Genomic DNA, 24,638 nt, shown 5'->3' on the forward strand with positions numbered 1-24,638 from the left:
CTGTGGAGCCACTGTGAAGGTGAGGCAAGACCGGCCCGAAAGAACAATTTCACAAGACGGTCTTGCCCCCTCCAGCTCCTCTGCCTTTTGTTCTGTTTCTTGGACGCCCCACATCCATCCATGCCTCAGGACCTTGGCACGGGCTCTTCCTTTTCCTGAAGGGTCCCCTCAGTTCTTCCCCAACTGGCTCATTCTACACTCGCTGAAATGTCAGCCTTTCCAACCACCTGATCAGAGCATCAGCCCTCATGTCCCCTGAGCTCTGCCCCAACACACACACACACGCCACTCTCTGTCACTACGCTGCCCTGTGGTCCTCAAAGTTTGAAATTACCTAGTTGACGTACTTAATTGACTTATCCCGTGTCCCCCATGGCATGTCTCTCCAGGGGAACAGGACCCTCCCTGTGTTGTTCCCAGCCCCACCCTGGGCCCCCACGATGGCATCAGTAGAGAGTGTTTGGTAAATGTGTGTTAAATGGATGATGGAACCGGGAAAAGTCAAACCAAATGTTCTCAAGGGCTGAGAAAGAAGGGTCCTGGAGAGCTCAGACCAGACCCCCGGCTTCCAGAGACCTTCTCCTGGCTGGTACCGGGGTCCAGGCTGGCAGGGCCTGCCAAGGGTTCGGGTCACTTGTTAGAATACCTCGCTCGCTTTTAGTCAATTGCAATCATTTAGCTGGAAGCGGCGTGATTAGGCACACACAAGCAAACAGCATGAGCTAATCCTTTAAATGCTCCCGTTCAACGCTGGGCTAGCCGCTTTGCCACTGTGGGCCCAGCTCATGGAACCGCTTCCTGCAGACCCTGGCTTTGTCATGGAGGGAATAGAGATTCCAGGGCATGGAGCGGGCCCAGCCTGACCCCCTCATGGAGGTCCCCGTGTATGTGAGTGTGTGCATGGGAGCAGTTGTCCTGAACTTGGAAGTGCCCTGGCCCCCGCTAGCTCTGAGATGCCAGAAGCTCCACTTTTAAAGAGATCTTCCTGTAGCCCAAGGCTCCATCCCCCATAAGAGCATCAAGCATGTCCCAAGTTACCAAAAAGGGCAGCACCCAGGAAGTCTGAGGTCTTAGGAAGTCCCTGTCCCCACGACCAGAACTAATCCTGCTTCCCCCCAGCCCAGCATGAGCCGAACCCACCCTCCCGCTCATCTCAAGCAACAGGGTTTGCTGGGTCTTGGCTTCAGGCTCCAGCCTGCAAACACCGCCACGCCCAGGCCCCGTGCAGGGCTCACGGCATTCCCACCCAGGCTCACCCAGGAGCAATTTTTTTGTATCCCCTGTTACTGCTACTTGTGCTACCTGCTTGGCCCAACTACTAAAATAGTTTCTGGGTCCCCTGACAACAAAGGCTTTTTATAGTTCAGCACTGCAGGCCTCATTTAAATCTATTAGCTCATATAAATGGCAATTTATTTAAACTTTGGAGGGTTTCTGTTTGCCTTGGTGGCAAAGACAATTCGGCTTTGCATACGTCTCTCTCCCATTTGTTAATGACCCTGGGCATATCACTCAACCTCTCTGAGCCTCAGTTTCTCCATCAGTAAATGCCAATGAGGGCACCTGGTCCACAGGGTCGTGCTGAGATAGTTCCTGCAGAGACCCAGGCTGGAGGCTGTCATTTGAAACTGTGTCTTGTCCGATTTCAGGAGAGCTTGTCCACTGAGAAAGCCCAGTGCTGGTGGCTGGTGAGCCACACAGTCCCCTCACATACGTGCCCAGTGATGATGGAGAACAGGATGCAGTGAGGCTTTTAGAAAGGGGAGAAGGAGGCATCATTGTGCCCAGCATCTGTGGGCGCAGAGGTGCCTGCAGGGACAGCTAGGCTGATGGGCAGAGTTGCCCCTCCCCTCAGGTTGCCTTACCCCTGGCAAGAGGCCAACAGGGCCCCCAGGCCTTCATCTGCCGAGGCCTGAGGCTGGGAATACAAGGCCAACAGCCCTGACATTTGTGGGGTTGCCTCACACCCCCAGTCAAATCTACATGACACCTTCCACTGAGCCTGGGGCATAGTCAGCACAACAGGTCCAGACCCAAGGCCCTAGGCCAAAGGCAGTCACAGAAGTAGAAGAAGAAGGACCCCGGCCCATGCTCTCTCTACCCTGTCTCGCTGCTCTGGACATCTGGCTCCCCCCGGGTGTGGGGTCTCCTAGGCCCACAGCCTGGGGGCTTGGCTGGGCGCCACAGCCAGAAGAACTCAGACACTCACTTTGTTCAAACTCAGGCCAGAAATCATGAAAGCATGACAAGTTCCGAGTGAACCCGAGAAAGCCCTCTCAAATTGCCTACAACCCATAAATGCTAGCACTAGCTGGTGGCACTGCACGCTCTTCCCACTTCCTATGCACCAGCTGTGCCAAGAGCCTTTTGCAAAGTAACTATTAATATGAGAGAGGAGCTAGTCACACCCCTACTTACAGATAAAGAAATGGAGACCCACAGCTGGTACGGCACAGGGCAGGTTTCAAATATGGAGCCACATTGACAAAGACTGTGCTCCCCGCCCCTCCCTCTGCGGCATTTCAGACAAGTGTATTGCTTGCACACTTCTGCCGACAGGGACCTCATCACCTTCACTGTCTACACAACTTCCCCATGTCCTCGGCTTGTGTGGTGTTTACCCAACCCATGCCCCTCCCCTGAGTAGCACCCTCAACCTGCTGGTTTGTACTGCGGGGTCCCAGCCCCGGCCACAGCTCACTGGAGCAGGGTAGACAGCTGGCCCGTGCTCAACCATCAGACTCCTTCTCCGGGGAACGAGAAGCTGCTGCCTGGGGGCTGGCTGCTACCTGAGGTTACTAACTCTGGGTGTCCAGGGTGTTCTTTCTGGTTACAAGAGCAGCCAAATCCCTATACCCAATCCCTCTGTTGAGATAACTAGAGTGTCCATCAGCAGAATTGATGGAAACTCTGCCACCTTTCCCCACCTTCATTCTTGTACAGAGGAGCCCAGAAATTCGGGAAGCAGAGAGAGCACAATACAAGCCAGAAAGAGCGGAAGACAGGGGCCAAGCAACTGAGAAGACAGAGTCCTTGCCTTGTTCAGTGACACCGGGCTCTGGGAACAGGGCCACCAAAAACCTAACCTCACTTCTTGCTCTCAGCATCCAAAAGCTACTCACCTGTCCCTACAATTTAATTCCCCTTCTACTTTGAGCTAATCATACCAGAGCTGTGATTATCAAAGACCAAAATCCACGTCCTGAGTTTCTGCCCACCATCAAAAGCAAGGACAAACTAGCACTGCCTGAATTATCAGGGTATGGGGCGGGGGTGGTTGGGTGGGTGCGGGTGTTTAGACGAACCTTTATGTCCTATCTCTCCCCCAAGCACCTGCAGCCCCTGGCAACTACTGGTGTGTTTTCTGTTGTGATATATTTTTACCTTTTTCCAGAACGTCACGTCAACCGAACCAGACAGTGTGGCGCTTTGAGCCTGGCTGCATTCACTTGGCATTTGAGAGCCGTCCACGCTACCCCATGGACACACAGTTGCCATTTACTGCTGGGTATAGCAGCCCACGGTGTGAACGCACCGCCCCACCACATCTGCTACCCACCCACCAGGTAAGGGACACTCGGGCGCTTGCAGTTTGGGGCCATTACAAATAAAGCTGCTCTCATCATTCACGCAGGGGGTTTGTGGTGACAAAGTTGTCCCTTCTCTTAGGTAAACGCCTAGGAGTGGCATTGCTGGGTCATACAGTAAGTGTACATTTTACTTTAAGAGAAACTGAAAAATTGTTTCATCACGTGGCTTAACCGTTCTGCACTTCTGCCAGCAGAGGATCAGCGCTCCGGGCACCCCCACCTCGCCAGCCCTCAGTGTTGTCTGTTTTCTGTTTTGGTCAGTGCCGTCCAGCGGTGGTTTTCATCTGCCCTTCCCGAATGACTAATGATGTATGTCCTCTTTGGTGACAGTGTGGAGTTTGAGGGGTTCTTTATATCTTCTGGAAATAAGTCCTTTATCAGACATGTGATTTGCAAATATTTTCTCCTGGCCTGTGACTTTTCATCCTCCTAACAATGTCTTTCAAAAGCAAACTTCCTACATTTTTTATCCAGCGTATAAATCGGATAATACCTATACCCGGCTTGGTTTCCCATCACAATGGGGATAAAATCCAAGGTCCTGCACTGTCCTACAAATGTAGCCATGATGGGGGCTCCATTCTCCTCTGCTGCCTCTCACTGTGCTTCAGCTGCACTCTGCCTTCTGTTGTCTCAGGAATACACGGACCTCCTGCTGGCCACAGGGCCTTTGCACTCACAGCTCTCCTCCGCACACTCTTGCCCTTGTGCCATCTGGGTCTGAGCTCCCATGCCTCCTCAGAGAGGCCAACCCTGACCTCACTCACCAAGGAGTGTCTAACCCCATGCAATAGCCCCTCATCTGGTTTTATTTTCTTCATGCTATTGACCCTTGGAAGCGTCTATCAGCCCCTCTCGGATGCAGTCCCTGCGGCCATTTCTTTGCCTTGCTGACCACTGTTTTCTCAGGTCATGGGGCTTGTGCGTGGCACATAGGCCCTTCACATACACGCCTGGAACAAACGAACAGCAAAGTGTAGCTGCCTTGCCTGTCCTCTGATCACTCCATCAAGAAGGCACACTGAGTCTTTCCAAAGGCCCTGGAATCTGTCTCAGAATCAAAGAGAACTCGTACCTCCCTCATCCTGGCAACTCAGCTCCTGCAAATGCATCCTAAGAAAACCTTCCCTTCAGGGGCAAACACGTCCCTGCTGACGCAGGCCAACCCCCCAGTATTCACTCCCACTTCTAATACTTCTGTCCTCACAACTGTACCTCCTGCTCCTATAGTGAGCTCAATCCTAAGCTTCAAATCTTCTCTAGACCTCTCAGCCCATAGTTTCCTATTCCTATAAACACTAACTTTCCTGTGGCTCCCGAGGAGACCTCAAATGCCCTAGGACCACGACGGCCAGTCAAGTCCCCAGCAAGGGCAGAAGCCCTGGCCAGCCTTACCTCCAGCAGCCCCGTCCCAGCCCCCACACATCCCCAAGGAACATCCCCCTGCCCAGGGCCTTCCAGCCTCAGCTTCAGGGTAACCACAATGACAACTTCTTTGCTGAAAAACCCTTCTCTCCTAAACCAGAAAATTACTATTCAAGTTACTTAACGAAAGCCATTATTTGCATAGATTTGGTGTTGCCACTATACTTCCACATTTAAATGGTCTATAATTAAAATCATTAATTGCAGAAAACAGTGACTGGTTAAGGCTATAATTTAGTGGGTTTCTCAGTATTTGAGGATGTGACTCAAAGGTTAACAGGGTGACCCAGGAAACCCCCAGCTCACTTGAACCATTGAGGGGTTAGATATGGTCACAGAGAGAGGTTGGTAGAACTGAAGTGAGATCCAGTTGGGAGGTGGTGATGTCCCGACACCTCTGCATTCAGAAGGCAGCTCAAGGGCACAGTGATGCCAAAGAAGCTTGAAAAAGGCAGGACCCAGAAATAATCTGAGAACAATCTTAAAGCCAACAGAGAGATCTCCTGGCATCCAGGACAATGCAGGAGGCCAGGCAGGGGCTGAGCAGGTCCGAGCTCAGGTAAACCACAGTTTATACATGCTGATGGGTTTCAAGCAGCCTGTCCTGTTGGGCTATAAAAAACTTCATTTGTCAGGGGACCTGGGGCCTATTTTGGTAGCTGGGCCATGCAGGTAAAGCAGGTGGGGTGAGGCGGCTGCACAGACGGCACTGGGCAGCCAGGGTGCCTGGCCAGCACGCGAGCAGAGAGCTATCCGCACGGCTCAGGTGCTGCTACCAATCCTTGGCTGTCCCCTCACGTGGCCCAGCATAGGGTGCCTGCTCGCCTGTGGAGCAACAGGGAGACAGGAGGGGAGCTGGGGCATCGGAGAGGTTGTCATTACCCCAGCGCTAGCCGTGGCCCATAACTGTCCCACATCATGACAAAGGGAACCACAAGGAATTGACGGGAACTCAGAGGGACTGCCCAAAGGATGGAAAGGGGCAGGCGATCCAGGGAGCCACTGGGTACTCTTCAAGGCTGGTGCAAGCTCAGGCTGCCTGGCTGCAGCCTAGGGCAGCCTATGGGGACAGGACCTGACCACCAGGCAGCTAGTCCCCACCCTCCAACCCACTGGGCCTCCTTTCATTCCCTGGGGGTAATGACCACCACCGGCCATACAGACAGGACAACCGGGGCCTAGCAGGTGGGCTATGGCACAGTGAGAAGAAGACCTATCATATTACAGTCCACAGCTGCACCCCTCTAGCTGGGGGTGGGGGAGTGACCACTGCTGCCACCCCACGGACCTGGTGACTCTGCCCTGGGTGAGTGGCCCAGCCTGTTACCTGGATGGGTGGGAGGTGGCTGCGTGCAGGTACCGTTCTGATGTGGGGATGAGGGGAGGGTGCTAGGGGCCAGGGGCCTCGTGAACCAAAATGGGTGGGTGGGGGGGAGGCCCACAAGTCCTAGGGTGGTTGACAAATGTCAGCTCCTCTCTCCTTCCAGGGAGAGGGTGGCACTCCCTTCTCACACTCACTAAAGTCGGGCAGAGCCAACCTACTCTGGCCCACAGTGTGGCAGAAGATGGCGTGTATCATTTCCAAGTGGAGGCCTGGAGAGCTGGGGCACAAGTTGCCATCTCCCTCTTCCCCTGCCTCAGTGACTATGGATTGTGGACCAACAGAGGCTCTCACTGAGTGTCACTAACGGAGTCCCTTCCCCCCACCTGCTTGGATGTCACATGCACAGCACGTAAATCTTTGTTTAGGACACAGAGACCTAGAGAATGTCTCTCCAGCACAGCCTCCCGGCATCCTTACTAACCAGGCTGCCATTCTCCATGCGTGGCAGGTGGCTCTGTCTGTCCACGTGTCCACACGTGGTCTTTCTTTTGGGGGGGTGAGAGTTATGCCACACGTGTGGTGTTCCTCCTGAGTCTAGCATTGCTCTTGGTGACTGGGGTCTCTGTGCTGTGATGTGTAACAAGAGAGGCAGTGTGCAGACCTTCCTTTTGTGTGTGCGATGCTGCTGTCCAGGCAGTGTCTGTGTGATTTTTTTCTATCTGGGGTATCCCTGGTGGGTGTGTGACCTCGCCAGTGTTACAAGAATTTCTTGCAAAAGTCAGTGGGAGAGAAAGAGGCTTCACCGGGGTGCAGACTGTGGTCCTCAGAAACCCAGTAACAGGTGAGAAGGAAGGGACCCCACAGGATGCCGAGGGATGTGGCTGCAGGTGCCGGGGGAGGACCACCATGGCAGCTTCCCTTCCCAAGGGGCCTCTCAGCTCCTGCTGACCTGGGAGGAAGATCTGAGGAAGCTGGTTGAGGCCACTGTGCCCCACCTGAGGGCCATCACACCTCAGGACCTTTGGTGAGTGCTCATCCCTCTGAGTTGGGGCCAATCAGACATCCACTACTCTCTTCTCTGGTTTCCCTGGGCAGAGATGGACCCAGATCCACACAGCCCCAGGACCCAGCCATGCAGGCCACCTGGGCCACTAGCCACAGAAGCAGAGCTCAAATGTAAGGCTGATTCCTGCTCCAGGCTCTGCCTGCCACATCCTGACTTTCTGGGCTGGACTGGACCAGCAAATGCCAGAGGGTGACACCCCACGTCTGCCAGCCAGGAGGGCAGCACTGGCTGTAGGACCATGGGCATGGGACCCCATGGTCGTGGCTGAACCCCAGGGGACACAGCTGGTGTGCGGGCAGCACACACAGGAGCTCACCTGCAGCTCGGTCTGGAAGAAGAACTTCTGTGGACACTGTGAGCAGTCGTAGATCTTGTCCTCCTGCCCGTGCACGGCAAAGATGTGCTGCTGTAACTTGTTGGCCTGGACAAAGACTGGACACACACACACCATCAGAGAGGCCAAGGTCAGGACAGCAGCTCCTGTGGCAGCTGCCCCACACGCCCATAACCCCACACAGGCACAGCTGGCCAAATGCTGGGCTACTGGGAGCATTATTGGCAACTACTGGGTTAGGGGGCTTGAGCTAGATTAGCTGAGCTCTGCTACTCAGTGGCTGTGAAAACCTGGGCAAGTCGCTTAACCTCTCTGGGCTTTATGTCCTCTCCTAGAAGTGGAGATCATTACTGTACAGAGCCTCATAGGGTGGCGGGGAAGATCAAACAGGTTGTTAATACTTGTCAAGTGCTTAAACAATGACCTGACACATGGTTGGACCAATGTGTGTCCTCATCCTCCCCCTCACCAGCCACCGAGGAAGCTCCCGGGTGTGAGCCCCTTGAATGACTCAAAGGCACTGTTGTTATTCCCGTTTTAAAGAAAAGAAAACTGAGGCAGTGTTAAATGACTTAAGTGTCCATGTTCCCACTGCTAGCAGGTGACAGAGACCTGAATTAAAGAAGCTCAACACAGTGTCTGCTTTAAGAGGTTGCTCAACCAACGTGAATTCCTCTTGTTGTTTAGATTGCTGCCAGCATCCTCGGACCTCCCCCAAGAAGCCCCGTGTCCTAGATTGGCAAACCAGCTGCTGGGGCGCCTCAGTGCCAGCCCACAGAGTGAGAGGTACCAGGCAGGCAGGGGCTCCCGAGGTGAGGGAGAAGAAGGCACCAGGCATGCCAGGACTCCAGGGCACCCCAAAGGTGTGCATGTTTGTGCATGTTCAGGGGACCCTCCCCACAGCAGAGGCCCCTCCCAGGGCCCATCACAGATCGGGGCACAGCCCCCACTTCCTGGTGGTGGGAGTCCCGAGGCGGCCCAGGCCCTGGGCACACACAGGAGGCAGCCCCAAGCAGCTGTGTGTCTGGGAGGTGAGCACGTCAGAAACACCCTCCCGCCAGGCGCCCTCCCCAGGGTGGGCTTCCCGCCGTGGCAGACAGCAGATGTCGGGGAGGCAGGGAAGGCCAGGCTCCCCCACGCACACCGGCTGCCATCTGGGCAGCAGGAGGGGGCCCGCAGAGCCCCTGAGACCCGCCTCAGGCTGGGACAGCCGCTTGCCTGGGCTGGCAGCCAGTCTGGGGGCTGGGGACTTGGCGGGCAGAGCTGCCTTTGACCCCCAGCCTGGAGCTGGACAGGAGCTGGGCAACCCAAGGGGACCAGGAGCATGTGGAGGGACAGCTCTGATGGTGCAGGATGGGGCACGCAGTTCAGGGGGAAAAACATGGTGTCGGAAGGGGCACTGCTGCACAAGGGCTGGGTTGGCTTGGACAAAGGACTTCAGCAGCTCTGGTCAGGGCAAAGAGGGGCCACCCAGCCCACCTAGAGGAGACCAGAGAGCAGCGGGGCTGTTGATCCCTCAGGGCCTCCCCATGGGGCTCTGGTCCATACCAGACCCACAAAGCAATCATGGTAGGGGCCAGCAGTCTCAGGGCATCCCCTCCCCTCCACGTACATGCTGGGGGCCTTACCTGTGAAGCACACCGGGCATTTGAAGGTGCCACCCATGCCCTCAAAGCTGTGCTCGATGAGGTGACAGAGGAGCTTGGCCGGGGAGTCGAACATCTGGTTGCACAGCTTGCACTCATGGTTGATGCCTTCCTCTGCAAAGGAGAGCCCACAGCCCGTCAGGGACCCGCACACCACGCCCTGCAGGCCAGCGCACCAGGCCCTCTCCCATCCCCAGCTCCGGAGCCAGCGAGGGGCCCACAGACACCAAAGCACATCAGGGGTACTGCTCCAAATGCTGGCCTTGAAGCTGCCCTTTGCTATGAGGTCCCATCTGCTCGGCCACCAAGTGTGCAGGCCACGTTCAAGAGCAGAGGGGCCATAATGGAGTGTTGGCTGGAGAAGGAGTCTGGATTTTTAAAAATCCAATCAAATATTTACTAAGCATGTACTATGTGCCAGGAGCTTTGCTCTGAGCTGGGGATTCTCTAGAGAACTAAACAAATAGTAATGTCGTGGGGCCCCCATTCTGGTGGTGGGGTAGTCAAACAAATAAAAATTGCAAGTACATGATATGGTGTTGGTGATGTGAGTGTGTTGGGGAGGACTCTGGGACAGGAACGAGGGCAGGGCCTGTGCCGTGCAGAAGCACATGACAGTCAGTGAGCCTGGAGACAGGAGTGCGGTCAGGGGCTGCAGGGATGCACATCAAGAAGGGCCTTGTCAGCCGCTGCAGGACGTGGGGACTTTACCCTAAGAGTGATATCACACAGAAGTATTGAGTAATAGCACACAAAGTATTCATTTTTCCCTTTGAAACACGTGGCTTCCCAATGGACCACTGCTAATGGGCAAACTGCCTGTCCTGCTCCCAGATCAGAACACAGCTCTATCTCCCCACCCGGGAGCTGCTGTGACCTCAAGCCTTCACTCAAAGATGCCCAGGCAACAGAGGGTGGCCATGCACCAGCGTTGCACCAGCGTTGCGCCAGTGTTGGAGACACTCAGAGCTCACATCTGGCACCCCTTGCTCAGAATCCAGCGGAGCTGAGTTCAATTCCTGGTTTTCCCACCCCTGTACCACATGCCCTGGGCATTGGTCCATGCTCAGTAAGAAGACAACCCAACCACTGGGCAGGGGGTCAGCTGTGGGTGGTGGTAATCACCCAACTTGAGCTCAAGCTAGAATCCAGCTTGCCAATTACTGGATAATCTTGGACAAGTTATGTAACTCATCTATGCCTCAGTTTCATTTTTTTAAGACAGAATCTCACTCTTTTGCCCAGGTTAGAGTGCCATGATGTCAGCCCAGCTCACAGCAACGTCAGACACCTGGGTTCAAGAGATCCTCCTGCCTCAGCCTCCAGAGTAGCTGGGATTACAGGTATCCGCCACAGTGCCCAGTTTTTCTATTTTTAGTAGAGATGGGGTCTCAATCTTGCTCAGGTTAGTCTCAAGCTCCCGAGGTTAAGGGATCCACCTGTTTTAACCTCCTGAGTAGCTGGGTCTACAGGCATGTACTACAACATCTGGCTAGTTTTTTCTACTTTTAGTAGAGACAGGGTCTTGCTTTCACTCAGGCTGGTCTCAAACTTCTAAGCTCAAGCCAGTAATCCACCAACCTTGGCCTCCCAGAGTGCTGGGATTATAGGTGTGAGCCACTGCACCCGCTCTCAGCTTCCTCCTTCTGGAACACTCTGAAACAGCCTTCCTCTCATAGTTTATGTGAGAATTAGATGAGTAAAGGGGTTGTGAACAGACCCGGCACACAGCAAGTGCTCAGTGTTTACAGCGGGGCACATCCATGTCAGTTAAAGTGATATCTGGGACAGCCAAGGACACTTGCCCCCCCCCTTGGGCTCCCCCAGGGAACCAGCCTCACCGAAGGTGCCAGGTGCTCTGATTTGCCCTTAAAGACAAGAATTAGGTAGCAGAGGGGTTCTGCTGGTGGCAAGACACAAACACAGATGGGCTGAGGCTCCTGGTGAGTCCCTGGGTCCCCAGGCCCTAGAAGGGGCTGGCAGAGACAGCAGGCATTCCCCCTGGCCCTGCCATCCCCCACGCCCCCGGGCATGGCACCACAGAGGCACACAGGCGCACGTGCGGGCACAGGTGGGCCTGCCCCACATAGCCCACCGGCTGGGATCTACCGGGTGTTTGCCGTGCCCCTGGAGCCCCGACAAGTAGGCCACAGGCACCCGACAGAGATTCCAGCAGATCTTCCATTTATACGAGAGGAAAAGGGATTCATTGACAAGTTTGGGGACACAGGGCGAGCTCAGCACGCTCGCCCCGCAGGCCCCACGCACGTCCTCCACTTCCCTTGGGGAGACTCTCATCATAATTAGAGATGGCCTCCAGTGTGGGGGGCTGCCTCAAAAGACCCTCAGCACATCCCCTGCCCTCCCCTGCACCATGCTTCCTAGTGCCTGGCACAGAGCATGAGCCCAAGGAGTGAATGAATGAATGAATGAATGAACGAGATGCCACCCTTACACGGGGTCTCCCTGTGAGAACGGGGAACCCCTTGGACATTAATGAGGTGGGGGGGGACGTGACAATGACAACTGTTCAGTTTTCTGAAATAGTTTGTAACATTTGCTTCTCAGAAATAACCCAGCTCGCTGGGAAAACTGTACTTCGAGGAAGAAGAAACGGGTCCAGAGAATTAGACCACTGAGGAAGGTGACATAGCCACATGGGGGTGGTGCTCCGAACAGGATACAAACCATCCCTCCAAGTAAGCGACCCCCAGCCTGTACGCCACCTCCAGGCAGCCACCCCTGATTATTACGGTTCATGGATGTGCACACACACGCCACTGTCCCCTCGCTGGGCATAGTGACCCTCGATTCATTTAACCGCATCTTTCTGAGGTTGGCAGTCAGGCTGTGGGCACAGAAGACGTCTTATCCTATGGCTCCCAGTGCATCAGGCCCCACCTGGGCTCACCTGTGAAGGGGCTCAGCAGCCCCCCTGGAGAACAGGGCCCTCTCCCTACACCCGGCCAGGGCTCCTAGGGCTGAGACAGCAAAGGGGGGGTTTACTGCTCTCTACCAAGCAAGCGGGGATCCTTTAACTACTTGTCTGTGAATGGAGACGTGCCTTCTGATACCCAAATAGCAAGAGGACAAAGAAGCCTCCTGCATCTTACAAATAGAGAAGTCACGCCTGGCAGTCACTTTCCGTTCTCTGAGTGCCGAGCAGAGCGATTCATCAGCCGGCCCCCTCTGCTTCACAGACACAACCCAGCGCCCACACTCACAAATAAGCACACAGACAGGCAGCCCCGGAGCCGGGAGGCCACGCGTGAAGCAAGTCGCAGCCCTGCACTGTGTCACAGTGTCAAAGCGAGGTTTTGGGCTAATTAGATCAAGAGCCCAACAGACCCCTGTATGTCCTGGGACCTTTTCTCTCTCTCCCCTAAGTGTTTAAAAGCGTCAAACCTGGGGAAAGGGGGGAGGAGAAATAAAGCAAGTGAAAGTGGGGGAAAGCATAGAGCCTGAGGGGTTCCTGCAGAGCTGGGACTCTCTCCCACTCAAGGCGAGACCCTTTGATTTGCAAATCTTTCTGAAGACAAGGCCCTCTCCCCACTGCAGGGGTTCGAGGTGCTCCCTCGGGTGTCCATTACAGACCCATGAAGACATCCAGGAAAGTGGGGAGGGCTGGGGAGGCGGAGAGGGGCTGCCCTAGTTAGCGTGATAAACACTCCTTTTTGTGTCTGTGACCCCATACAAGCACGGACACAGACTACACACCATCACTCTCCCTCTGTGGGCGCTGCCAACCTCTCATTCTGTCCCAAGACGCAGGGTCCACAGACGGCGGCACCCTCCAGGAACCACTTCCCTGCATTATGTAAGACTGCATAGTGCTCTGTGACACCCAGGGGCAGAGTGACAAAGCTGTCTGGGAGCCAGCAGGCCCCTCCGCCTGTTGTGAGGGTTGGAGGGTTTTATGAGTTAAGACGCACAATCTCTTCTTTTCCTTTCTATTCCTTTTTTTTTTTTTTTATAGCACATGACAGGCATCTGTAAGAGGGACCCACACAACTCAAGTGAATTATGCAGCCCCGCTCATTTGTAAAGTGAAATGCAGATTTCACCTGCTGAAATTCAGATCTTGCCTTCTGTTCCCCGTAAGTCTAGGGCGGCAAGGGGACATCTATGGATTTATTATGAGTTTTTAAAAAAATAAAAATAAAAACCCAAACTGCCAAACAAACAACCCAGCAAGCACGAAAATCCCAGAGTCCCCCTCTCTGTGTTTTTTTTTTTTTTCTCTCTTCTGCTCAGGAATAATAAGTGTTAATTTTACACTTCATTTCTCAAAAAAATAATAGGATGTGCTTTTGCTTAAAACCAAGTCAGCCTGCTGGAACCTTTCAGGCTGAAACTGTGTCAGCCCAAAAGAGGAGCAGAGGGCTTTGTGGAAGAGCACCGTGCCGAGATGATAGCTCCCTGTAAAGGCCTCGGTACCGACTTTTGTCTCCAAAAGCATTTGATCCCTGGCAGACACATACTTATTTCCATACGGGTCTTGGGGGAAGCCAGGAGGAGAGAGAGCTGATTATCAGAATCCTGAAGGTGAAGCTCAGGTGGGCCCCACTGATGTCAAAGGCAGGCCCGGGCACACATTTGGAGGCCATAATTTGCTGCCTGGGAGGGAGGAGCAGCGGGCTGCAGAGGGGAGTGGACAGGGCATTGTTCTTGGGCTCCAGTGTGCTGAGCATGACCTGTTCCAGCCATATTGACAGGCCGTGCCTGGCCCCTCTTTTAGCAGAGACCCCCCCCCCTTGGGGAAGCTGATTGGAGAGCAGTATCATGCATGCACCTGTCGGGGACAGGCCCGGTGACTGCCGCCTGTTGTTGGCAAGGGGCATAACTAGCCACCTCCATTCACAGGAAGCTGCCACAAAGGATTCAAAAGGTAGAACCACTTCCATCATTCCCACGCTGTGTGTACTTGGGTAAGTTGCTTATCCTCTCTGAGCTTCAGCTTCTTCTGTTAGAAAATGGGAAGAATGAGCACAGGGCTTTTGTAAGGCAGCCAAGCCGGCCTCTTGTGCCACAGGCATCTGCCCTCCGGAAGCACTGTCCTCCTTCCCTCACTCCACTCGGGGTCTGCCCAAGGACGTCTCTTCACAGAGATTGCACTGGATTCCTTGGCTAAAACGGCCCCCACGTCATTTTCAGCACTTATCCCACATTTAATATCCTACATAATGCTGACCACCACCTGGCGCGTTACAGAACCGATTGTTTATTTAACAGTCTCTCTCCCTCACACACACACACACAGAAGAATAATGTTACAGGGTGCAGTGGCTCACACCTATAATCCCAGCACTCTTGGAGGCTGAAGCAGGTGGATTATTGCCCTGAGCTCATGAGTTTGAGACCAGCCTGAGCAACAGCAAGACTCCATCTCTAAATATAGCCAGGTGTTGTGGCAGGGGCCTGCAGTCCCAACTACTTGTGAGGTTGAGGCAAGGGGATCCCTTGAGTTCAAGAGTTTGAGGTTGCTGTGAGCTGTGATGCCATAGTACTCTACTGAAGGAGACAAATTGAGACTCTCAAAAAGAAAAAGAATAATGTCAGCTTTACGGAACTGTTTTGCTCACCAGAGCTTAGAGCAGGGCCTGGTACCAAGTAGGTGCCCAATAACCAGGAAATGGACATTTCACATAAAGCACTTGGTACAAAGCTTGGGACGTGGGCTGGGATGCTGGTAAATGCTGTCATCTTACACTGATGGTCATCACTAATTTCACAGGACTGGCAGGTTATGAAATGTGTTCTCTTCTCCAATGAGTCTCTCTGGATCCTCCTGCAGCAGTGGTCCACTCCAAGACACAGGCCATGCGAGTCTGGGCCTCTAACAGGGCCATGGCAGAGCTGTGGGAGGATGCAGTCCACCCCCAGCAGACCTCTCTGGCTTCAGAAAATACAAGAAAGTCACAGAACTTAAGACCTGGGACCCAGCAGGCCACCTTCTGCTCCCTGATCATCCAAAAAACACAGGCGAGGAGGAAGGTAAACAGCCACCCTCCACATTCCCACGTTCAAGCCTGGCAGCCCCACATGCTAGCTCTGGTTGGTGGGAGGAGGAGGCAGCCCCCACATCTGACAGCCCCCAGCTGCGGCATTATCCCTTCAACAGCATTTCTGCAGCAGAAGTAACACACAGGCTGCCTCGCTGAGCTGAGGCCCGGCTACCACTCCAGTAATGAACTTCACAGACCCACATTCCACAGCTCCAGGGGCCAAGCCCATGGCTGCCCCAGATGTCAGGTCAAGTCCTGAGGTTCTGGGGCTGAGAAACACATAAGGCAAATGGGCACAGCACACACATGTGGAGAGGAGGACCCGATGGCACTCGTCCCACCAAGTGAGGAGGCAAGAAGGTGATGTGTAAACGGTGACCCCAGGAAAGGTCACGTCTGATGCCTTCTGATAGAGAACCAGGAACAGCACAGAACAGGCAATAGAAACGTGGGCCCGGGGCGGGGGGCGGGGGGACGACTCAATCCTTTGTTCCCTGTAAGGAACAAAGACTCTGGGGCAGAAGAGAAGAGGGCAAGTAATGCTATCTGGGCAGCCAGATCGGGCTGTTCATCTACTGATCTATCACTGAGTATCACAAGGAAATCAACCAAACCAGGCCACAGGAGAAGGACAGCGTAACACTTAGGCTGGACGTAGGCATGGGTCAGAGGAGAGAGTAGGCTCAAAGGCCAGGCAAGAACTGGGACTGGTTATGTCTCGACAGGGTCTGACCGCGGATCCCTGTCCCTCGGCCCTGGCAGCACCTGTGGGCTTACAGGAAAGGCAGCCAGAGAACCTGCACTTTCAAAGTGCCCGGGTGTTTGGGGTATAAAGTCTGAGAACTCCCCATCGGCCTTTGCAGGGGCTTAGAGGCACTGATCTATTGGAATCCTGTTGAAAGTGGGTTTTGACCAAGATTTGCGTGTGGTGCCTCTCAAAACAGGCGACAAGTCCCCCAAAGCTGCTTTTTATTTGCACCTTACTGAAGATGGAGAAATCATCAACTAGCACTGGGAAATATAATTTCCTACTATTACTAATGGGATGAAAATGATGGGGGTGTCTTTGAGGGGGTGGCTGGGGACCCTGGGGATGGCTAAACTGCTCCAGGCCATCCCAGCATGGCCACTGGTCCCACACACATCCTCATCTCTCAAGACCACTCAGCTGTGGCTTGGAAGCACGCCCCACCAACTCCGCCCCCATTTGGGGCTCACATTTTCCTAATTAATCCTGGAGGACGGGTTGTGCCCTTCCTCCTCCCCCAGGGGGCACCTTCCCAAGCCTTTCTGGCCAGGAGGGACCCCACTCACTGTCCCTCGAGTTTCAGAAAGGCTTATAAATGAGCTCTGGCAGCCTGAACGGGGCCCCCGCGGGGGACCCAGAGCCTCTTCAAAACAGAGCTCTGACAATTAGGCAGTCTGAGTTTTGAAAGGCTTGGGATTGATGGCGTGGACAGTAAAAATATCACCTGGGGAGCTGGGTGTAGTCCTCCGAGGGTTGCCAGAGGTCAGTTGCCATGGCAACGGAGAATGAGCTCAACCTTGTAACTGACCCTTATCTTTTTTTGATCTGCGGGCCACTTGGGGCCAAGGCTTGAAATCAACTGGAAAATAATCCGGTCACATATCAGAAAGAAAACTATTTATACTTATTTACCCAGGTACCCACCAACATACCCCTTCCACAATGCTGCCAGCACCACCATAAGCTGGCACGGCATGTATGTTCTAATGGAGGCTCCAGAATGGCAAGAGGGATGGGGGGCTGGACTCCCCATCTGGACAGAATGTGGTTCTTCCCATGCATTGGGCAAGGGCACATGGGTAGGAGGGGTGCCTCCGCCCGCGGCCCCTCACTCTGCTTCTGCCTTCCAGCACCCAGCTCAAGCCTACCCAGGGTGGCAGCCTCGATCTCTCTCTGCCGCTATTCAGACCTGCCTTTCAGCTGGGCTTGATCACTAGTGTGCCACGCTGTTCCAGCCCTGACAAGTCTCCCCTCTGCATGAGACCTGTCCCCAACCTAGAGGCTGGACAGATACATCAGGTGGATGGGCGTCACTGTCCAACCTGCAAGAGGTGTCGCATCAGGTTTGGCGAAGGATGGCCGTGGGCCTTCTTCCTGGCCCCACGCCCCAGGAAGGCTGGCTGGCCACACCAGCATGCACGCCAGGGTCTCCACGGCAGGATCCGCCATCTGGCCCCAGCCCGTCTCCAGGACACTGCTATCCTAAGTCACAAGTTCTTTGCTCATTCTCTTCTCCTCCAAAACTCAAATCAGAACACTCCAGATGGTTCCATTGAGCGACTGCTCCCAAGAGCCACGTCAGATGGATCTTAGCTAGGGGTCAGTTAAGCCTGAGAATGATTCCGGGCAAACTTCCCTTGAGATTTCCCATCACGGCAAACAGGACAGCTCAACTGACTGCCCCCCACTCGCCCTTATTCCATCAAGATTAGAGCCTGCGGGGAGGGGGCAGGAAACACGGCTGTGAACTAGGCAGCTTGGAGGACAGCCCAGGCTCCACCACAGACTCATAAGGTGATACCGGGCCAAGCATGTCCCCCATGCCTTAGTTTCCTCCCTGTGAAATGGGGAGAAAGTAATCTACCTTCCTTTATGAAGAGTCAGTGAGAGTCCCACCACCACCACTGCTACTGCTATTGTTGTTTCTGACATGATTCTTCCTGAAACTCCATGCCCAGCCCTGGTGACGTGGCATTGCAAGCTCTCTGTGGGTGCCAGCGAGGGAGGGGAGCCTTGATCCTCTTCTAGGGGTGCACATGGCCCCCAGCCCTAGTCAATGTTTAAAGAGCCCACAGGTAGTATCTGGCCAGCTGCGGGTCCTCCGTCTATGCTATTTCCATCTCGGAAATGCTTCTATGCCACTTTTCTTTGTCTCTCCTCCTCTACCTCTATATCACGCCCACATTTGTGATGGCAAAGCTTATGTCCACATGTGGCTTGCTGCAGCTCCCTGCGTCTGGGCACATAAGTAGACTTGGTTTTGCTTCCCTGTTGATGCTCCCTGTGACCAAAGTTCCAAACATATTTTTCTATAGTTCTTTTCTCTCTCTTTTTTTGAGACAGAGTAGAGTGTGGTGGTGTCATAGCTCACAGCAACCTCAAACTCTTGGGTTCAAGTGATCCTCTTGCCTCAGCCTCCTGAGAACCTGGGACCACAGGTGCCGACCACTGTGCCTGGCTAGTTTTTCTAAAAATAAGTGGAGACAGAATAAATAATAAGCAGAGTCACCTTCATTGTCACTCTTGCTCTTGCTCAGGCTGGTCTCCAATTCCTGAGCTCCAGGGATCCTCCTGCCTCAGCCTCCCAGAGTGTTGAGATTACAGGTGTGCGCCACTGTGCCCGCCTAGTTCTTCTCTCTTAAAACTCAGTGAGGTTGGCTTGGCGCCTGTGGCTCAAGCGGCTAAGGCGCCAGCCACATACACTTAAGGTGGCGGGTTTGAATCCCCAGCCCGGGCCCGCCAAACAACAATGATGGCTGCAACCAAAAAATGGCCAGGCGCTGTGGCAGGTGCCTGTAGTCCCAGCTACTTGGGAGGCTGAGGCAGGAGACTCGCTTGAGCCCAGGAGTTGGAGGTTGCTGTGAGCGTGATGCCATGGCACTCTACCCAGGGGGATAGCTTGAGGCTCAGTCTCAAAAAACAAAAAAAAAACTCAGTGAGGTTTTCATGGAGGTCAAAGTAGGGTCTGAGGTCAGTGTTCTGCCCCTATTAGGCCTTGGCCAACCCCTCCCCACGCCTGAGCCTGTGCAGAGAGCTCCCTAACTGGAAGGGCCGCAGTGCCCCCAAACCTCAGAGGCTGGCCCCACCTGCGTGGCGGGTGGAGGCTTCTTCCAGTCCTATCCCCTGACTGCAGGCTGCTGGGGAACCCAGCCCTGGAAGGTTAACAAGAACACACGCCACCTCTGAGGGCCCTACTCACTAATGTCTTGTGACACTGGCCAAGATGTCAACCTCCAGCTCTCTGAGCAGTTTGTAACCTGCAGGACATAATAACTGACCATCTTGGGCAAAAGAAAAGTCACAGACCAGGCCTGGACACATCACCGAGAGACAGGCAGTTAACTACTTAATGGGAAGAGAGATAGCAAATGAGCCCGTGATCAAACGAGCCACATGCAATGGCACAAAGGAAGCCCTCACTGGGAGCTCGGGAGAGAAACTGAGAGCTTCTTCACCTCCAACTTCTAGAACGTGAGATTTCTGGGGCTCGAGATATCCTGCTAAAGAAGACATTCCATGGGTCCTTACACTGCCCCACCTGTGAAAGACTGAGGCCAGATGGCCCCAGAAAATGAAAATTCTGCTACATCCCCTGGGGACCCGCTGGATACAAACAAGTAGCTCATTCTTTCTTAACACACGGCACCTACTGACGGATATCACTGATCAGCAGATTAAAGTTTCCCACAACAAGGCAACTGCCTAAAAATCCACCAGGTTAATAATCCTCAGATTAATGGTCTCTAATAGTATACAATTAACGTGACAGGCAGGCTGCAAAACCTTCATCGTCACCGACCCTGTCTGGGACACAGGAATTAGCCCTGCTTCTACACAGGGTTTTCTCTACTACTGGTATCTTTTTTTTTTTTTTTTTTGGTCCCAACCAAGATCATCATTGAAAATGAGCAACAGTAATATGTCAGAAAGTCAGTTACCCGAAACATCACACACGAAGTTCCCCACCCAGGTAAACACAGCACTGTCCTTGCATTATGAGTACCTAAAGAGCCAAGGCTCAGCTTGGAAACTGCAATTCACCCCTTCCAAGAAGTCCCCTTTCACCCTGTCACCTGGACACTGGCATCCTGTGAAAACACAGTCAAAAAGACCAACAAATAATGACTGGCTTCTACTGAGAAGTTTTAAGACCTATGCATCTGCTAGATCCACACTGCCCTAGTTACTGGCCACCCGTGGCTATTTAAATTTAAAGTTAATAAATTAAAAACTCAGTTCCTCAGTTTCAATAGCTAAGGTGGTCAATGGCTACCAGTTTGGACAGTCAGAGCCTTTCCACTTTTGCAGAAAGTTCTACTGAATAGCTCTCCACTGGAACGCAGGCAAGGTGAGGGCAGAGGCTGCCCCCGTCTTATTCAGCAGTACGACCCTACAACAGAGAGGGTCACATAGCACGTGTCGAAGAGGTATTTACTGAACTGTGGAATGCAGGTTCCAAATATCACAAAGAAGGCCTCAGCCCTTCGGCGAGTTAGCACTTGCTCGAAATTGCCCTTCATGAGAACCTGCTTAGACGTGAACTTCTCTGACCTTTAACATAAACCTCTATCCTGACAATTGTGTGGTCACTCTGCCCAGGGCAGATAAGGATACAGTGAACACAGGAACATTCCAGAGTAAAGAAGACTCTCTTAAGGTGGTAACCCAAATTCTGTAACTTTGGACCAGTAGGTCATGACATGGATCAATAACAGCTTGGGCTCTTGCTGGCCCAGAAGCCCACGGGCCACGGTTCCACGGAGCTGACTTTCAAGCTGACTGCGCCCTGTGACTTGTCCAGGGGATAAATCCTTGGGCTGCTAATGCTTAGCTAAGGGGTTTGTGTGGTTTCCTGGCTCTGTTTCTGCAGGCCACATCTTAAAGAACCGGATTTTTGTTGTGACCCCAAGTAAAGTGATAACTAAAGCTACCACTGGAAATTCAAACGCGATACGGAATAAATGAATATATTCAAATCGAGGATGCTTCCTTCCTTCGCGGAGTCACATGATTCCAAGGATAATGTCAGTATTGAGCCCACCCTCGGAGAGCTGTGCTTTCCTCAGGCCAGTTGGAAAAGCCACTTGAGATAACCAAGGAGACAGTCGCCGCCCACAGGCAGTATTTTCTTGTCTGCTCTCCTCCCAGCCCCCATCAAAACATCACCTTCCTGAGGGCAAGCACAGAGTTCCTGCCTCTCTTTCTTCCTCCAACAGACATGAAATTCAACTGTGGGATGTCCCAAGCTCACTTAAACTAACATGATGACGTGCTCAGCACCCAGAGCTGAGCCCTCCCAGACCCCAGCATGCAAGACTGGATGGGGAGAGGGGGTCTGCCACCTCTGGACAGCTTGGACCCCACAGCCCAGGTCCCAGAGGCCAGCCAGCCTGTCTCTGCCCGCAGCCAGCTCTCCTGTCTGTCACCGGTGGTGCCTGTACCTGCCAGGTGGCCCCCACAGCCCAAGGTCTGGGCTGGTCCCACCTGCAGACACCCCGCCCCATGGAGGCAGTGCTAACTGACAGCTTCTGACAGCCCTACTCCAGAGAGGCAGGGGATGGCAGACTGGGGAGGGAGGGAGGCAGGCTCGCTGCTAGGAGGCCGAGAAGCGGGGGTGGAGGCCGCCCCCTGTGCAGCCTTCCCCTCTCCAGGCCAGTTCAGCCAGTGGAACAGCTGCCATTAGCAGAGATGAGATGTGAGCCCGCCTGGCCCACGCGCCGTGGCAGGAAAACGCCCCACCGTACGGCTCTGCTGGCATCTTGCCTTTTTCCTTCTTGGAAAAGACATCTTCATAGACACCTTCATAAAAAGGCGCTTGCAACACCTGGCGATTGTCCCTTTGCTGTTCACCCCTGGCCCTAGCTCATCGCGCCTGCTCCAGGCTCTGCCCTTCTGCACATGGACACAAAGTGGGAAAATCCTCCCCGAGTGCTACGGCCGCCATTTCCCTCTCTTGCTCAAGCACCTGCTGTGGTCCCCTTTTTCCCAGGTAAAGCTAGACTCTGCCGCCAGGTGGCCTGGGCCCACCTGACTGATACCCCTGCGTTTGGCCACACCCACCCTCCTGCCCAGGGCCTTCCACACTCACGGTCACTCCCAACGTTGCCTTTATTCAAGCAATTCTGGATGCCTCTCCTCTGTCCACCTCACCCCTACTACAATTTTCCAAAACACAGACCAAGCTGCACCCAAGCTGTCCACAGTTCTGTGAAATAAAAAGGTTATCTTCAAAAAATCCATCTTTTTGCTTAAGCTAACTTGACTGACTCTGTTACTTGCAGCCAAAAAATCCTGGCTAATACATCCTCTGAGGACAAAAAAGCAGTTCTTCCCTTCTCTAGTATTTCTAACAGGACTAGGCGGACACAAGGCGCACAGAAGACACGATCAGTTTGGCTGATTAATCAATTTTTGCTCCCGCTCCTTCCTACGTGGCTCTGGACAGCAGCCGTGACACACTCAGGCCCCGGGTTCCAAGGCTCGGTGCAGTCTGAGATGCGGCAGCCCGTACACACGGCTCTACGTAAACATGTTCTGGGGATGGTGCCGGGAGTCTCCCCTGGGAGCCCCACACCCCCGTCAACCAACATGCTGCTTCCGACTGACCAGTTCCCTCGCCTGCTCACCCGCTGTACTCGGCCACTGCCCTCTGCTGGCAAGCACAGTACAGGTTCAAGTCCCCTGGCCCCCAGCAGCTGTGGGTCTTGGATGAGTGACCCCTCCCAGGACACTGTTCTCCCCAAGTAAAATGAGGGCTGAGGGCTGTCACAGAATCCACCACACAGCCCTGCTGGGCGGGGGGGGGGACAACATGCGTCATCGCCACCATGGTGATTGCTGTGGGCTCTCCGTGGGCACTGTGCGAGGCGCAGGGCGGGGCTGGCACAGAGGCCAGCAAGACGTGGCCTGACACAGCCAAGGAGACTGGGAGGCTGGACACTGTGACGACACACAGTCACCCAGAAACACGACAATTCCCTAAACCAGGCCTTTTAGGATCCCTGGGTGGGGGCGGCAGAGCTCTGGGGGGATGTTGTAGATGCTTAAGCTGGAGGGAGTTGGGGGCAGTCAGTCCAGCTGCACCAGACCCCCCAGGGAGGATAGGCAGAGGGTGCTTGAGAAGAGCAGGGACCCACATCAGAATCCAACATGAAAATGGGGGTCCAAGTGGCTGTCTGTCCAGATGGCAACAGAGAACAGCCCTCGACATTCCGTGGGCTGACCGTCCCCTGCCCACAGCACGGGTCGTCACAACGCATCCCCAGCACTCACCTCCAAGGGAGCACTTCCTGCCCACCTGCCCGCCTCTTAACCCTGATAGGGTCCCCAGAAGCACGCTCCCCTCCCTGGCACTCTCAGGGACGAGGGACAGGAGACCATCTCTCACACAGCCCAGCAAAGTGCCTGGCACACAGCCGTGCTCAACCAATACTTGCTGAATGGAAGGGCAAGCATCCTCTCGATGGGAATGGCAGTTAGTCTATGCCACAGTCGTAGGGGCCAGAGACAGACGCTGTCTCTAAAAGGACAGGATATAACTTCAGACTAACACCCTCCCACCTCACACACAATTAAGTACAAATAAACAAAACTGGGGTAACTCCACACAATCCTATTTTGGTTTTTAGAAAAGCGGGGGGGGGGTAACTTGTGTGTCTGTGTGTACTTTGTGTGCCACTGAAAAACTGCTGGAAAGGGTGGCACCTGTGGTTCACAGGAGTAGGGCACCGGCCCCATATGCTGGAGGTGGTGGGTTCAAACTCAGCCCGGGCCAAAAAAACCCCAAAAAACTGCTAGAATGACACACACCAAGGCATCAGCAGTCATCTCTGGATGGCAGGCTTTTCTTATTTTGTAATACAAGAGAATAAAAACTTTTTAATTAGAAAAAATAATTTACTGATTAATAATGGAGATGGCGGTGGTGACAATGCAGCCCCTCTCTGAGCCAGGGTTTCCACATCTGTAACTAGAGGTGATTGGACCAGAGAGCTCCACAGCCCCACTCAGGCCCTGCCCTGGGGCGCTTAGGATCAGATTCCAGGTAGCAGTGACATACTTCACTCAAGCAGTTCTCACTGGACCAAGGTCCAGGCAGACCTACCTTCTGGTTCATGCGGGATCTTTGCCTCCATGGGGGAAAACTGGTCCCTTTTGCCTTGACTCGGTCCCATCACCTGTCATGTGGGATGGACAAGCCACTCTTCAGGGCTGGGATCAGCCACTGTGTCTCCTTGCCACACAAGGGGCACCTAACTGTGCCTGACACACAGGGCGGAGGGAGCCGATATGTTTGCAGAGCAAGTAGCACACGTGCTGGGCTCTCTGCTTTGAAAGGTAGGACCAGCTGCCACCCATGTCTGTGCTTCACAGTGGACATCCCATCCCATGTGAGCCAGGGGGGTTTGTTGCAGGCTTGTGCCCTGGAGGCAAAGGGAATGTGACTGAAATGGCTCTCGGCCACAAAGCCAGAGGCCAGGAGGTGTGGGGAAGTGGGGGG

The 24,638-nt window shown here is 54.0% G+C and overlaps 1 protein-coding gene across 2 annotated transcripts in view; it reads right to left on the reverse strand.

The window, feature by feature from the left end:
• The window catches only part of ZNF423 (zinc finger protein 423), a 266,220-nt gene that overhangs the window by 19,389 nt on the left and 222,193 nt on the right, over window positions 1-24,638 (reverse strand). For both annotated transcript variants that reach the window (XM_012806818.2, XM_003792532.2), the window contains 2 exons: window positions 9,368-9,499; window positions 7,722-7,837 (listed from right to left, as the gene is read on the reverse strand). In XM_012806818.2, the coding sequence (XP_012662272.1) occupies window positions 7,722-7,837; window positions 9,368-9,499 (248 nt within the window). The remainder of the gene's footprint in view (window positions 1-7,721; window positions 7,838-9,367; window positions 9,500-24,638) is intronic.

The sequence above is a fragment of the Otolemur garnettii genome, unplaced genomic scaffold, assembly GCF_000181295.1.
Source record: "Otolemur garnettii isolate 467f Iridium unplaced genomic scaffold, OtoGar3 scaffold00058, whole genome shotgun sequence".
Taxonomy (NCBI): Eukaryota; Metazoa; Chordata; class Mammalia; order Primates; family Galagidae; genus Otolemur; species Otolemur garnettii.